The following is a 15,081-nucleotide window of genomic DNA, read 5'->3' on the forward strand; positions in this document are numbered from 1 at the left end:
GCAGAGACATTACTTTGCTAACAAAGGTCTGTCTAGTCAAGGCTATGGTTTTTCCTGTGGTCATGTATGGTTGTGAAAGTTGGACTGTGAAGAAGGCTGAGCACCGAAGAACTGATGCTTTTGAACTGTGGTGTTGGATAAGACTCTTGAGAGTCCCTTGGACTGCAAGGAGATCCAACCAGTCCATTCTGAAGGAGATCATCCCTGGGATTTCTTTGGAAGGAATGATACTAAAGCTGAAACTCCAGTACTTTGGCCACCTCATGCAAAGAGTTGACTCATTGGAAAAGACTCTAATGCTGGGAGGGATTGTGGGCAAGAGGAGAAGGGGACGACAGAGGATGAGATGGCTGGATGGCATCACTGACTGGATGGACATGAGTCTGAGTGAACTCCGGGAGTTGATGATGGACAGGGAGGCCTGGCATGCTGCGATTCATGGGGTTGCAAAGAGTCGGACACGACTGAGCGACTGATCTGATCTGATCTGATTGTTCCATGTTCAGTACTAACTCTTGCTTCTTGTCCTGCATACAGGTTTCTTGGGTATTTCCATCTCTTTAAGAATTTTCCACAGTTGGTTGTGATCCACACAAAGGCTTTAGCATAGTCAATGAAACAGAAGTAGATTTTTTTTAATTCCCTTGCTTTTTTCTGTGATCCAGCTGGTGTTGGTAATTTGATCTCTGGTTCCTCTGCCTTTTCTAAACTTGGCTTGTACATCTAAAGTTCTTGGTTCACATACTGCTGAAGCCTAGCTTGGAGGATTTTGAGCATAATCTTGCTAACATGTGAAATGAGTGCAATTGTATGGTAATTTGAACATTTTTTGGCATTTATTTCCCTGAGATGAGGTTATTAGCAAAGAGAATATCCTGTACCCAGTTTGAATACAAACAATACACACAACACCTGCGATATTTACAGAGTGGGCTGCTCCGATCCACAGGGCCCTTGACAGAAGGAATATTGTCAGAAACTCTCCTCTCAGAACTTACTTAGGCAGCAGCATTTCTGGAGCAACCAGAAGGGATGGAAAAGTCAAGGAAAGAGAGAATAAAGCTCCAGTCCCTGAAGATGGAGTGTCTGCAGGTGAAACTCAGCAGTATACACAATCTTGGCCTGAATTTTAAAAACCAGAGACTAGCTTCCAGGTCACACAGTCATCCATCAACAATATGCCCTGGAATTTTCCTTAACACACTGTGAAATATTTCAGCATATATAATCTGAATTGTCATTGAAGAGCTAATGTCACTTTAAGGGATTCTATCTGGGGGGATGTGGATGGGCTGAAAGCAGGCATTTCTGGAGAAAAGCTCTTAGATTCCTTTTTGCACTGTCCCGCTCCAGATTCCTCTCTGTAGGGCAGCTGAAGAATTCCTAGGTCCTTGGCTCTGAGGAGCAGACCTGGAAGTGCTTTGACAATATCTCTAGCATAGCCCACTGGAGAGAGAAACAATAACCCCTTGCAGGGCTGCCCAGAGCCAGAGCCCCATCTGCACTCTGGGTTTGTGCTCAGCTCCCCCGCAGCCCTCTCTCACTGTGTCACTCAGAGCACAGTAGTACACAGCCGAGTCTGATGCTTGCACTGCCTGTTTCTGCAGGTGGAAGGAGCTGTCACGCTTAACAGGAGTGGCCTGAAAACCTTCATGCTCTACTTTCTTGTCTGCTGTTAAGCCCTTCAGGAGGAGTTTAGGAGCTTTGTTGAGATGCTGGACGTACCAGAAAAGATAGGGAGCCAAATAAGCAGTCTGGTAAGTGCAGTTCAGGGTCAGGAGAGCCCCCTCTGAGACAGTCACTGGGCCTTCTGTCTGGTTCACTGAGTCACCATTGGTCCCTCCTGGAAGAGAATCACTTTGTTATCATAGAAATGTACAGGAGGAGTTTTCAGTCAGAGAAGAAAAATATAACATACCTATAGTTATAAGAAAGTGAAAAATAATTAACATTTAGAATAAAATATTACTTACTGAATATTAAGATGATCATAAGAACTGAGTGAGTGGCAGAATGCATGTTCGCAAAAGAAAACGATCCTTGTTCCCGGGAATACACCAGTCTAACAAATCTAGTCTCCAGCTGGATGTTACAGAAGCTCCTCGCTCAGAAACTGAGAGCCCCTTTCTGTACTGCAGCAGTATTCTGTCTTGTGGCTACAAAGTAGGCAAGTGAAACCAGCTCCTGAATACAATGAGGAACCACATCTGAAGGAAGCCTCGCCCTCTGGTGGTGATCGTGAAAATTGCACCACAGTCCTGTCTGACCTATTTCTCCTGATAATAGTTTGTGTTATTACATAAAGGAGAATGGGACAGGACCCTAAGAAAAGAGTCCTAAACATAAGCGTGCTGAGGGAAATATTCTATTATTCCTTCCATATTTTTTGCATGGTACAGGTATCTCTAGCTTCGCAAGAAACCCCAGTTACAATTTCTAGATGGAATAGTCAGGTTTCTTCCTTGCATGTGTCTCCAAGATTCCCATGGGTCAGAGAAGGATCCCCCTGAATGGAAAGTGCTCCCTCCTCAACACAAGTCATTTCTCTGAAGTAGTTATATTCATGTTGACTCTGTCAACATGCCTTTGAGAAAATTTTATCTAAGGCACATGTCAAATAATGTGTAGTTAAGTGATAAGGTTATTATCCTGATTTATCATGGAATGACAGCTTTGTAAAACACAATAAAAGCAAAATACCTGACTTCCTTTTCACTGATTATGGTAGAGTTGATCTTCCAATTGGAAAACTATTTTTGGACTTGAACATCAGGTAGCACAGAGATAAGGAAAACAGATGAGATGAGCACTGACATTGCCCAGCTTACTTCATGGAGGCAGCTTCCAGGCACCAGTGCATGAGGGATTTACCACAAATAGTGCAGCTGTCTCATTGTGGGATTGAGACAGGATAGGAAAACAGAGATCCTGAAATACCTAAAAATTGTGGACCTCTGTACCAGACAGGACGAATGTTGACAAAAAAAAGAGAAATACAGAGATAAGCACAAGGCAGGGGTTGGAGGGGAGAGTGGGGGGCGAGTTGGACCATCCTTGGATGACAGCAACCTTAAGCCTTTAGCCTCATGAGGGACAGGTGACCTTACTTAGGTAAGCTGGTTCTTGAAACATCTTTTTACCTCTTGTCATATAGTTGTTTTAACACAACTAAGTATTTTTTTTAGAATGTCAAGTTTAGATGCTTAATATATTAGCCAGGCACTCTTCATTCCTGAGGCTTGTGTGTGGCATCGATCTGTCTTCTGTTTGTTTGTTTTTTTTGTTTGTTTGTTTGTTTTCTTAGGGATTCAGGGATCTCAATGGAAAGAACTGTTGGCTCAGTGTCTGTCAGCCTGTTTGTCTAGTTTGTTGTGCAATTATTTGTGCCAGTGAAGCGAACCCAGCAGAAGATTTAATGGGGTCATTTCATAGCTTGTTCTTTTCTCTAGGATTGGGTTTACTTTATGCAAAGTCTAGCTATAATATGGTAAGAAGTCAAAACATTGTTCTTTGGTGACATAAGCCAGTTTAAGGCTTGGTGACTTTTTGGCTGCAGACAGCTGTGAGGTTGCCTTAAACAGGCGCTCAGTGTTGTCAATCCAGTAACAGTGGCTGTGACTAAGTCAGTTGAACTCAAGAACAGTCTTCTTCAAATGTGCCTTTTTCACCTACTGAGATTTTCTCACCAGTTAAAATGAACTTTTTTAGTTCTTACCAAAGCTGGGATCATTTTTAATGCAAATCTGTTTGCTGAGCTGTTCTTTTTGTTTGTTTTTTGTCTGTGCCAGGTCTTAGTTTAGGCTTGTGGGATCTAGTTCCCTGACCAGGGATCGAACCTGGGCCTCCTGCAATGTGAGTACAGAGTCCTACTCACTGAACCAACCCTCCCCCTAAAACTAGAATCTTGAGTTGAAGTTATCATGTTGGCAGGACTCTCTGGCTCAGCAGATCACCTAGATTCTCTTACACTCTTGTGCATTTTCAATAATCCCTAGGCTCCGGCATTCATTCTGGAAATTTACAGGGTTGTCTACAATGTGGAAACAAAAATCAGACACAATTCCTACCTCAAATTCCTTTCAGTTGATTGAGGAGCAGGTGAGCAAAAAAAATAATCCTATGCCCTGTCTGTACTCCCACTAGCCTGGACCCCAGTACGTGAAATAAGGGATCAGACTGGAAGCAGAGAACTGGCGAGTTACCACTAGGGAAATAAAACCTGCTAGAATACTTGTATTTCCCCACCATCAAGGTTTATTTTTGGTCTTTCATCTCCCTCTCCATTTCTAGGCATTTTTATTAAGATGTGAACCCCCAGTGCACAGGTGGCCAGCACCCAGTGTGCAGGACTCTAGGATGTTAGGGAGGAAGGCAGTGCTTACCTTCAGGTGGGTGTCCAAATTCACCCTAAGTGATGATGGTGACTACATCTGCCAAGACCATAAAACTACTATAACTGTTAAATTCTGCATTTAAGTAGTTCTGCCAATAAATTGGGCTTCCCAGATGCTAAGTGATAAATAATATGCCTGCTAATTGAGGAGATGAGGGTTCAATCCTTGGGTCAGAAAGATCCCCTGGAGAAGGGAATAGCAACCCACTCCAGTATTCTTGCCTGGAAAACATGGACAGAGGAGCCTGGTGGGCTACAGTCCACGGGGTCAAAAAGAGTCAGACACCACTGAGCAACTCACGCATGCCTATAAATTATGAAATGACAATGATTCAGTATCCTGGCCATATCTCACAGACTGCCCAGCAGTAAAACAGACATCTCTTCCCACCTGCTGTGCCCACCACTGTCCTTCCAGAAAGTCTGCTCCTCGAAGCTGCAGACAGGAATTCAGCCTGCAGAGATGCAGAGGGGACTCTCTGTGCAATGGGCATGATTGTATCAGAGACGCAGAGCACTGACCCAGGTGGCTCCACATCCTGCTCATGAGCAGAGGAGTGTGGAGATATTCTTGCTTTGGGAGGGGGTGATACTTTCTCCTAGTTTCTTGAGCAGGTGAAAAAGCTCACTCTGCTGCCAAGATAGCTTATTGTAAGAGTACATAAACACTTTTTCCATGTGTCTGAAATGTGACTGATTGATGAATTAATTTCCCCTGTTTTTGTTGCTGTTCGGTCCCTAGGTCATGTCTGACTCTTTACGACCCCATGAACTGCTGCATGCCAGGAGCTTTATTCTCTCTTTCCTTGACTTTTCCATCCCTTCTGGTTGCTCCAGAAATGCTCTGCCTGAGTAAACTCCAAGAGGAGAGCTTCCTGACAAGATATTCCTTCTGAAGGGCCCTGTGGATCAGAGCAGCTCACTTTGTAAATATTACAGGAGTTGTGTGCCCTTCCCTGTCCTTTACTATCTCCCAGAGTTTGCTAAACTCATGTCCATTGAGTCAGTGATGCCATCAAACCATCATCCTCTGTCACCTCCTTATCCTCTTGCCCTCAATCTTTCCCAGCATCAGGGTCTTCTCCAGTGAATCGGTTCTTCACGTCAGGTGGCCAAAATATTGGAACTTCAACTTCAGCATCAGTCCTTCCAATGAATATTCAGGATTGATCTCCTTTAGGATTGACTGGTTTGATCTCCTTGCAGTAAGGGACTCTCAAGAGTCTTCTCCAACACCACAGCCAGAAAGCATCAATTCTTTGTCACTCAGCCTTCTTTATGGTCCAACTCTCACATCCATACATGATTACTGGGAAAACCATAGCTCTGACTATATGGACCTTTGTGGGTAAAGTAATGTCTCTGATTTTTAATATGCTGTCTAGGTTGGTCATAGCTTTTCTTCCAAGGAGCAAGAATCTTTTAATTTCATCGATGTGGTCACCATTTGCAGTGATTTTGAAGCCCAAGAAAATTAAATCCGTCACTGTTTCCACATTTTCCCCATCTATTTGCCATAAAGTGATGGGACCAGATGCCATAATCTTAGATTTTTTAATGTTGAGCTTTAATCCAGCTTTTTGACTCTCCTCTTTCACCTGCATCAACAGGTTCTTTAGCTTCTTTTCACTTTCTGCCATCAGAGTTGTATCATCCGCATATCTGAGGTTGTTGATATTTCTCCTGGCAATCTTGATTCCAGCTTATGAGTCATCCAACCCTGCATTTCACATGATGTACTCCACGTATAAGTTAAATAAGCAGGGAAACAATATATAGCCTTGACGTACTCCTTTCCCAATTTTGAACCAGTCATTGTCCCATGCCCAGTACTAACTGTTGCTTCTTGTCCTGCATAGAGGTTTCTTGGGTATCCCCATCTCTTTAAGAATTTTCCACAGTTGGTTGTGATCCACACAGTCAAAGGCTTTAGCGTAGTCAATGAAACAGAAATAGATTATTTTTTAAATCGCCTTGCTTTTTCTGTTTCCAGCAGATATTGGATCTGCTGTGGTTCCTCTGCCTTTTCTAAACCCAGATTCTACAACTGAAATTCTTGGTTCACGTACTGCTGAAGCCTAGCTTGATGGATTTTGAACATACTCTTGCTAGCATGTGAAATGAGTGCAATCGTATGGTAATTTGAACATTCTTTGGCATTCATTTCCCTGAGATGAGGTTACTAGCAAAGAGAATATCCTGTATCCAGTTTGAATACAAACAATACACACAACACCTGCGATATTTACAGAGTGGGCTGCTCCGATCCACAGGGCCCTTGACAGAAGGAATATCTTCTCAGAAACTCTCCTCCTGGAACTTACTTAGGCAGCAGCATTTCTAGAGCAACCAGAAGGGATGGAAAAGTCAAGGAAAGAGAGAATAAAGCTCCATTCCCCGAAGATGGAGTGTCTGCAGGTGAAACTCAGCAGGATACACAATCATGGCCTGAATTTTAAAAACCAGAGACTAACTTCCAGGTCACACAGTCATCCATCAACAGTGTGCCCTGGAATTTTCCTTAACACATTGTGAAATATTTCAGCATATATAATCTGAATTGTCATTGAAGAGTTAATGTCACTTTAAGGGATTCTATGCCATCAGGGGGGATGTCGATGGGTTGAAAACAGGCATTTTTGGAGAAAAGCGCTTAGGATCCTCTTTACACTGTTCTGCCCCAGATTCCTCTGTAGGACAATCCAAGAATTCCAAGGTCCTTGGCTCTGAGTATCAGAGCTGGAAGTGCTTTGACAGTACCTCTGGAGAGAGAAACAACACCCCTTCCAGGGCTGCCCACAGCCAGAGCCCCATTTGCACTCTGGGTTTGTGCTCAGCTCCCCCGCAGCCCTCTCTCACTGTGTCACTCAGAGCACAGTAGTACACAGCCGAGTCTGATGCTTGCACTGCCTGTTTCTGCAGGTGGAAGGAGCTGTCACTCTTAACAAGAGTGGCCTGAAAACCTTCATGCTCTACTTTCTTGTCTGCAGTTAAGCCCTTCAGGAGGAGTTTAGGAGCTTTGTTGAGATGCTGGACGTACCAGAAAAGATAGGGAACCAAACTAGCAGTCTGGTAAGTGCAGTTCAGGGTCAGGAGAGCCCCCTCTGAGACAGTCACTGGGCCCTCTGTCTGGTTCACTGAATCACCATTGGTCCTTCCTGGAAGAGAATCACTTTGTTATCGCAGAAATGTACAGGAGAGGAGTTTTCAGTCAGGGAAGAAAAATAAAGCTTACACACAATTATAAGAAAGTGAAAAATCATTAACATTTAGCATAAAATGTTACTTACTGAATATTAAGATGATCAGAAGAACTGAGTGAGTGGCAGAATGCATGTTTGCAAAAGAAAACGATCCTTGTTCCCTGGAATACACCAGTCTAACAAATCTAGTCTTCATCTGGATTTTACAGAAGCTCGTCACTCAGAAACTGAGAGCCCCTTTCTGTACTGCAGCAATATTCTGTTTTGTGGCCACAAAGCAGGCAAGTGAAATCAGCTCCTGAATACAATGAGGAACCGCATCTGAATGAAGTCCCGCCCTCTGGTGGTGATCGTGAAAATTGCACCACAGTGCCGTCTGACCTATTTCTCTTAATAGCTTGTGGGGTACATACAGGAGAATGGGACAGGACCCTAAGAAGAGAGTCCTAAACATAAGCGTACTTAGAGAAATATTCTATTATTACTTCTATAATTTTTTGCATGGTACAGGTATCTCTAGCTTCGCAAGAAACCCCAGTTACAATTTCTAGATGGAATAGTCAGGTTTCTTCCTTGCATGTGTCTCCAAGATTCCCATGGGTCAGAGAAGGATCCCCCTGAATGGAAAGTGCTTCCTCCTCAACCCAAGTCATTTCTCTGAAGTAGTTATATTCATGTTGACTCTGTCAACATGCCTTTGAGAAAATTTTATCTAAGGCAGATGTCAAATAATGTGTAGTTAAGTGATAAGGTTATTATCCTGATTTATCATGGAATGACAGCTTTGTAAAATACAATAAAAGCAAAATACCTGACTTCCTTTTCACTGATAATGGTAGAGTTGATCTTCCAATTGGAAAACTATTTTTGGACCTTGAACATCAGGTAGCACAGAGATAAGGAAAACAGATGAGATGAGCACTAACATTGCCCAGCTTACTTCATGGAGGCAGCTTCTAGGCACCAGTGCATGAGGAATTTACCAAAAATAGTTCAGCTGTCTCATTGTGGGATTGAGACAGAAGAGGAGAACGGAGATTCTGAAATACCTAAAAATTGTTGACCTCTGTACCAGAGAGGAGGAATGTTGAAAAAAGAAAGAAAGAGAGATAAGTGCAAGGCAGGGGTTGAGGGGGAGAGTGGGGTGGAGTTGGCCCATCCTTGGATGACAGCAACCTTACCCCTTTAGCCTCATGAGGGACAGGTGAGCTTAATTAGGGACCTTGGTTCTTGAAACACAATCACTATCGTTTCACTTCTTGTCACATAGTGGTTTTAACTCAACTAAGCATTTCCACTCCAGTACTCTTGCCTGGAAAATCCCATGGACGGAGGAGCCTGGTAGGCTGCAGTCCATGGGGTCGCTAAGAGTCGGACATGACTGTGCGACTTCACTTTCATGCATTGGAGAAGGAAATGGCAACCCACTCCAGTGTTCTTGCCTGGAGAATCCCAGGGACGGGGGAGCCCGGTGGGCTGCCGTCTATGGGGTCGCACAGAGTCGGACATGACTGAAGTGACTTAGCAGCAAGCATTTTTTTTAGGATGTCAAGTTTAGATGCTTAATGTGTTAGCCGGGCACTCTTCATTCCAGGGGCTCATGTGCGTGGCGTTCCTCTGTCTTCTGTTTGTTTGTTTTATTAAGGAGTCAGGAATCTCTGTGGAAAGGACTGTTTGCTCAGTGTCTGTCAGCCCATTGGTCTGGTTTCCTGTGCAATTATTTGTGCCAGTGAAGTGAACCCAGAAGAAGATTTAACATGGTCATTTCATAGCTTGTTTTCTCTAGGGTTGGGTTTACCTTATGCAAAGTAAGACTGTATTATGGTGAGAAGTCAAAACATTGTTCTTTACTGACATAAACCATTCTAAGGCATGGCAATGCTGCGGCTTCAGACAGCTGGGAGGGAGGTTGCCTGACACAGGCTCTCAGGGCAGTGCTGTCAACCCAGGAACAATGCTGTGACTTTTAGTTGAATTAAGTCCAATTTGTTTATTTTTGTTTTTATTTCCAATACTCTAGGAGGTGGGTCAAAGAGGATCGTGCTGTGATGTATGTCAAAGAGTGTACTGCCTATGTTTTCCTCTAAGGGTTTTATGGATTCTGGCCTTAATTTAAGTTGTTAATGCATTTTGAGTTTATTTTGTGTTCGGTGTTGGGAAGTGTTCTAGTATCATCCTTTTACCTGTAGCGTTCCAATTGTCTTTCAATTAAAAATAAATGTTTCTAAATGGCAAGGACCAAGTCAGTTGAACACAAGAGCAATCTTCTTCAAATGATACCTGTTAATGGACATAGAATTTCTCAACAGTCAAAATGACCTGTTTTTCTAAAATTAGGGTATTTTTTTTAATGCACAGCTGTTTGCTGAGCTTTTCTGTTTTGTTTTTGCTTTTGGCTGTGCCAGGTCTTAATTTCGGCTTGTGAGATCTAGTTCCCTGATCAAGGATCAAACTCAGGACCCCGGCAGTGGGAGTGCAGAGTCCTATACCCTGGACCAAAGTTCCCCCTAAAATTAGGATCTTGAATCAAGTTATCATGCTGGCAGGACTCTCTGGCTCAGTGGATCACCGAGGTTCTCTTAAACTGTTGTGCATTTTCAGGAATCCCTACGCTCCAGCATTCATTCTGGAAACTTACAGAGTTGTCTACAACATGGAAACCTAAACCAGACATGATTCCTATCTCAAACTGCTTTCAGTTGACTGAGGAGCAGGTAAGAATAAAAAAAAAAAAAATCCTCTGCCCTGTCTGTAGTACCCCTAGCCTGGACCCAGAGATGTGGAATGAGGGATCAGACCGGAAGTAGAGGGCTGACACAGTTACCACCAGGGGAATAAAACCTGCTTGGATACTTTCCTTTCACGGTTCAGATTTAGTTTTGCTTTTTCATCTCCCTCTCCCTTTCTCTGGCCTGTTCATCAAGATGTTGAACCCCCAGTGCTCAGGTGGCCAACACCCAGGGTGCAGGACTCTAGGATGTTAGGGAGGAGGTCTGCACTGACCTTCAGGTAGGTGTCCTGACATGCACTCTGTTAAATGAAGGTGGGGACTACATCCTCCAGGACCATTAAAACTATTCTACTATTAAACTCTGTATTTTGATTGCTATGTTTATAAATTATGAGATGAAGTGTCTAGGCCACATCTCCCTGACTGCCTGGCAGTAAAACATATCTCTTTTCACACCTTCTGTGTCCCCCACTGTCCTTCCAGAAAGTCTGGTTCCCAAAGGCACAGACAGGAGTTCAATCTTCAGAGATGCAGAGGGGATGCTCTGTGCAATGGGCATGATTATTGCAGAGATGCAGAGCCCAAGTGGCTCCACATTCCCTGCTCATGAGCATAGGAGTGGGGAGATGTTCCTGCCTTGGGAGTGGGTGATACTTTCTCCTAGTTTCTTGCAGCAGGTGAAAAGCTCACTCCACTCCAAAGATAGCTTATTGTAAGAGTACATAAACACTTTTTCCATATATCAGAAATATGACTCACTGATGAATGAATTTCCCCTGAGGTGATGTTATTATTGGCAAAGAGAATATCCTGTGCCCTGTTTTAATACAAACAATACACATCATGCCTGCAATATTTACCAACTGGACTGCTCTGACCCACAGGGTCATTGACAGAAGGGTTATCTTGTCAGAAAACTCTCCTCCTGGAACTTACCTAGGTAGCAGCATTGCTGTAGCAGCCATAGGGATGGAAAAGTCAAGGGAAGAGAGAATAAAGCTCCTAGTCACTGAAGATGGAGTGTCTTCAGGTATATCTCAGCAAGACATACAATCCTAGTCTGAATTATTAAAGCCAGAGACTACCTTCCAGATCACACAGCCATCCATTAACAATGTTCCTGGGAGTTTTCATTAACAGGTTGTGAAATATTTCAGCATATATCAACTGAATTGTCACTGAAGAGTTAATGACACAAGGGATTCTGTGTCTTTAGGGGGAATGTGAATGGGCTGAAAACAGGCATTTGTGGAGAAAAGCGCTTAGGTTCCTCTTTACACTGTCCCGCCCCAGATTCCTCTCTGTAGGGTAATCCAAGAATTCCAAGGTTCTTAGCTCTGAACTTCAGAGCTCAAAGTACTTTGACGATGCCTCTAGCACAGAACTCTGGAGAGCTGCCCACAGCCTGACCCCATCTGTGCCCTTGGGTTTGTGTTCAGCTCCCACTGTGGCCTCTCTCACTGTGTCACTCAGAGCGCAGTAGTACACAGCTGAGTCTGATGTTTGCACGGAGGATTTCTGCAGGTGGAAGGAGCTGTCACTCGAGATATGAGTGGCTTCAAAACCTCTGCTGGTCACCTTCTGGTTTAATGAGCTTTTCAGGAGCAGCTCAAGCTCTTTGTTTTGGTACTGGACATACCAGAGAAGAAAACCTGAATAGCTGGACTGGTAAGTACACTTCAGAGTCAGAGCTGTCTTCTCGGGGAGGGTAACAACGCCTTCTGTCTGGGTCACCGAGTCTCCACTGGTGCCTCCTTAAAGAAAAAACAACACACACATAAGACTTTGTTAAGTTGGCTAAGGAAGAGGGACCATCTCCCGCTTGATAGAGGTTACATGACATCCTAAAACCAAGGAATAGAACATCTTAGAAATTTTAAATAAATGTTACTCATGCCTTATCAACAAGATCACAAGTCCTAAGCACAAAGCAGACAGCATATCTGGCTCAGAAGCAGTGGGAGGCTGTTTGGGGATACACGAAAGTTGAAAAAACTATTCCTCTAGTTTCTTGATCTTTTGTTGAAATCTTCAAGAAAATCTTGGTTCATGTGTTATGCAAGACAAACTCCCCTACAAGATCATGCGGTAGGCTGAGCAAGAGAGAAAGGTTCTCAGAAATGAAAGATGAATTTGTATCAAACCACCAAGGGAAGGGAGCAGCGCTCTCTGTTGTTCTCCCTCTGTTCCTGCAGTCTGCTGTACATCTTTTGGTTTTTACCCTGAAAAGGAGCTCAAATTGTAGGCATAGAAGGGAAATAGGTATCTAGGATGAGCGTAGGGCTCAATGAAGGAAGCACCAAATAATTTCTGCAGACTTCGAAATGGTGTCCGAGGCTGACACAGTTGGTAATTCCTCTGTCTTTAAGATGCAGAGAAATACAGTTCCCTTAAGGCGTTCCAGGCCCAGCATCTATTGTCTGATCACATTGAGCAATAAGCTCATTTAGGCAACTTAAGTTATAGTGTGAGTGTGAAAAAAGACTGAACTGAGATCTCTTCTTGTCATTTCCCTCACTGGTCCCCTAGAACCAGGGGATGAGCTGTCTCTGCTTAGAATGTTCTTCCTTTCTGCCCAGAATCTTTGCATAGGCAATTTTGTATTCCTTCTTTAAGAACCAATTTACTCCTTATGAAAGTGCTGATCCAGTCCTTCAGGCTGAGTTAGGACCCACCTCTCTTCCCACCGTACCTTGTATGCACATCTATCACTGTCATTTCTATACCATATTGGAATCATTTGTGTGTTGTTTTTCAGTCTGGGTTTGATGCACCGGAGATCAGGAACTTAATCTTATTAATCTCAGTGGCCAACTTCTCAAAATACACAGAACACTAGTTCAGAGCAAATGGTTTAAAAATATTTGAAAAATGAATGAATAAGTGAATGAGTGGACATGTCCGGATGTACAATGATCTGTTTATGAAGTATGGTCTCTACAAGAAATAGTTCTCAGGCCCGCGGTATGATGAGCTGCTTCCAGCGGCAAGTCTATGGTCTGAACACAGGGACATTAGGTATTTCTCAAAACTAAGGCACAGTTCTTCATATAAGAGACCACTCTCATACTGACTATTTAAAAAATATTATAGCACCTTTATACATACAAAACTCAGGTTAAGTATAAACGTCTTCGGTTCACAGTTCTTAATCACCAAAGTGAAAGTCGCTTAGTCGTGTCTGACTCTTTGCGACCCCATGAACTATATGGGCTCTCCAGGCCAGGATACTGGAGTGGGTAGCCTTTCCCTTCTCCGGGGAGCTTCCCAACCCAGGGATCAAACCCAGATCTCCTGCAATGCAGACAGATTCTTTATCACTTGAGCCACAAGCAAAGCTCTAGAATATGGAGTGGTAAACTATCCTTTTTCCAGCGGATCTTCCCAATCTAGAAATCGAATCATGGTGTCCTGCATTGCAGGCAGATTCTTTACCAAATGAGCTATCAGGGAAGCCCGTGCATACAAAATACAAAATTAATAAAATTCATATTAAAACATTAATGTGAGGAGTGATATTTTGCTGAAACTAAAGAGGTGGTAAAATCTCATTACAAGAAAGCTATAGATTGTGTCATTCAGTAATTCACCTGATTAAGATGATTTGGAGTTTAATGCACTACTGTCTGCTGCTGCTGCTGCTAAGTCGCTTCAGTCGTGTCCGACTTTGTGTGACCCCATAGACGGCAGCCTACCAGGCTCCCCCATCCCTGGGATTCTCCAGGCAAGAACACTGATTTGCCATTTCCTTCTCCAATGCATGAAAGTGAAAAGTGAAAGTGAAGATGCTCAGGCATGTCCAAATCTCAGGGACCCCATGGATGGCGGCCTACCAGGCTCCTCCATCCATGGGATTGCCCAGGCAAGAGTACTGGAGTGGGGTGCCATTGCCATCTCCACACTATTGTCTGAATTACTGTGATTAGTGATTTCCAGTATTTTTACTTCTATTCAAAAATATCCATTTAAGTCAGCATTATATAACTTTATTGTTGAACAAAGCATCAAAAAATCAGCACTGAAAAAAAAATATTGTGCATTTATTGCTACTCTTTTTTCTATTGAATTGCATGCTGATACATTCAAACTTTTTAAATGTTTAAAAAATATTCTTAAAACTTTTATCCATTTAAAGACATATGAAATAGCCAGGATATGGAAGCAACCTAGATGTCCATCAGCAGGCAAATGGATAAGAAAGCTGTGGTACATATACACAATGAAGTATTACTCAGCCATTAAAAAGAATACATTTGAATCAGTTTTAATGAGGTGGATGAAACTGGAGCCTATTATACAGAGTGAAGTAAGCTAGAAAGAAAAACACCAATACAGTATACTAATGCATATATATGGAATTTAGAAAGATGATAACAACAACCCTGTATGTGAGACAGCAAAAGAGACACAGATGTATAGAACAGTCTTTTGGACTCTGTGGGATAGGGTGAGGGTGGGATGATTTGGGAGAATGGCATTGAAACATGTATATCATATGTGAAATGAATCGCCAGTCCAGGTTCAATGCATGATACAGGATGCTCGGGGCTGGTGCACTGGGATGACCCAGAGGGATGGGATGGGGAGACAGGTGGGAGGGGGGTTCAGGATGGGGAACACGTGTACACCCATGGTGGATTCATGTTGATGTATGGCAAAATCAACACAATATTGTAAAGTAATTAGCCTCCAATTAAAATAAATAAATTTCTCCTGCTGGGCATACACACTGAGGAAACCAGAAGGGAAAGAGA

At 43.1% G+C, this 15,081-nt stretch overlaps 1 protein-coding gene across 1 annotated transcript in view; it reads right to left on the bottom strand.

The window, feature by feature from the left end:
• Positions 1-11,180: 11,180 nt before the first annotated feature.
• LOC132346281 (T cell receptor alpha chain MC.7.G5) overlaps positions 11,181-15,081 on the bottom strand; it is a 31,017-nt gene continuing 27,116 nt past the window's right edge. Inside the window, exon 4 of the mRNA XM_059890697.1 lies at positions 11,181-12,081. Within this exon, the coding sequence (XP_059746680.1) occupies positions 11,672-12,081 (410 nt within the window). The 3' untranslated portion in view covers positions 11,181-11,671. The remainder of the gene's footprint in view (positions 12,082-15,081) is intronic.

Source organism: Bos taurus, chromosome 10 (assembly GCF_002263795.3).
Source record: "Bos taurus isolate L1 Dominette 01449 registration number 42190680 breed Hereford chromosome 10, ARS-UCD2.0, whole genome shotgun sequence".
Classification (NCBI taxonomy): domain Eukaryota; kingdom Metazoa; phylum Chordata; class Mammalia; order Artiodactyla; family Bovidae; genus Bos; species Bos taurus.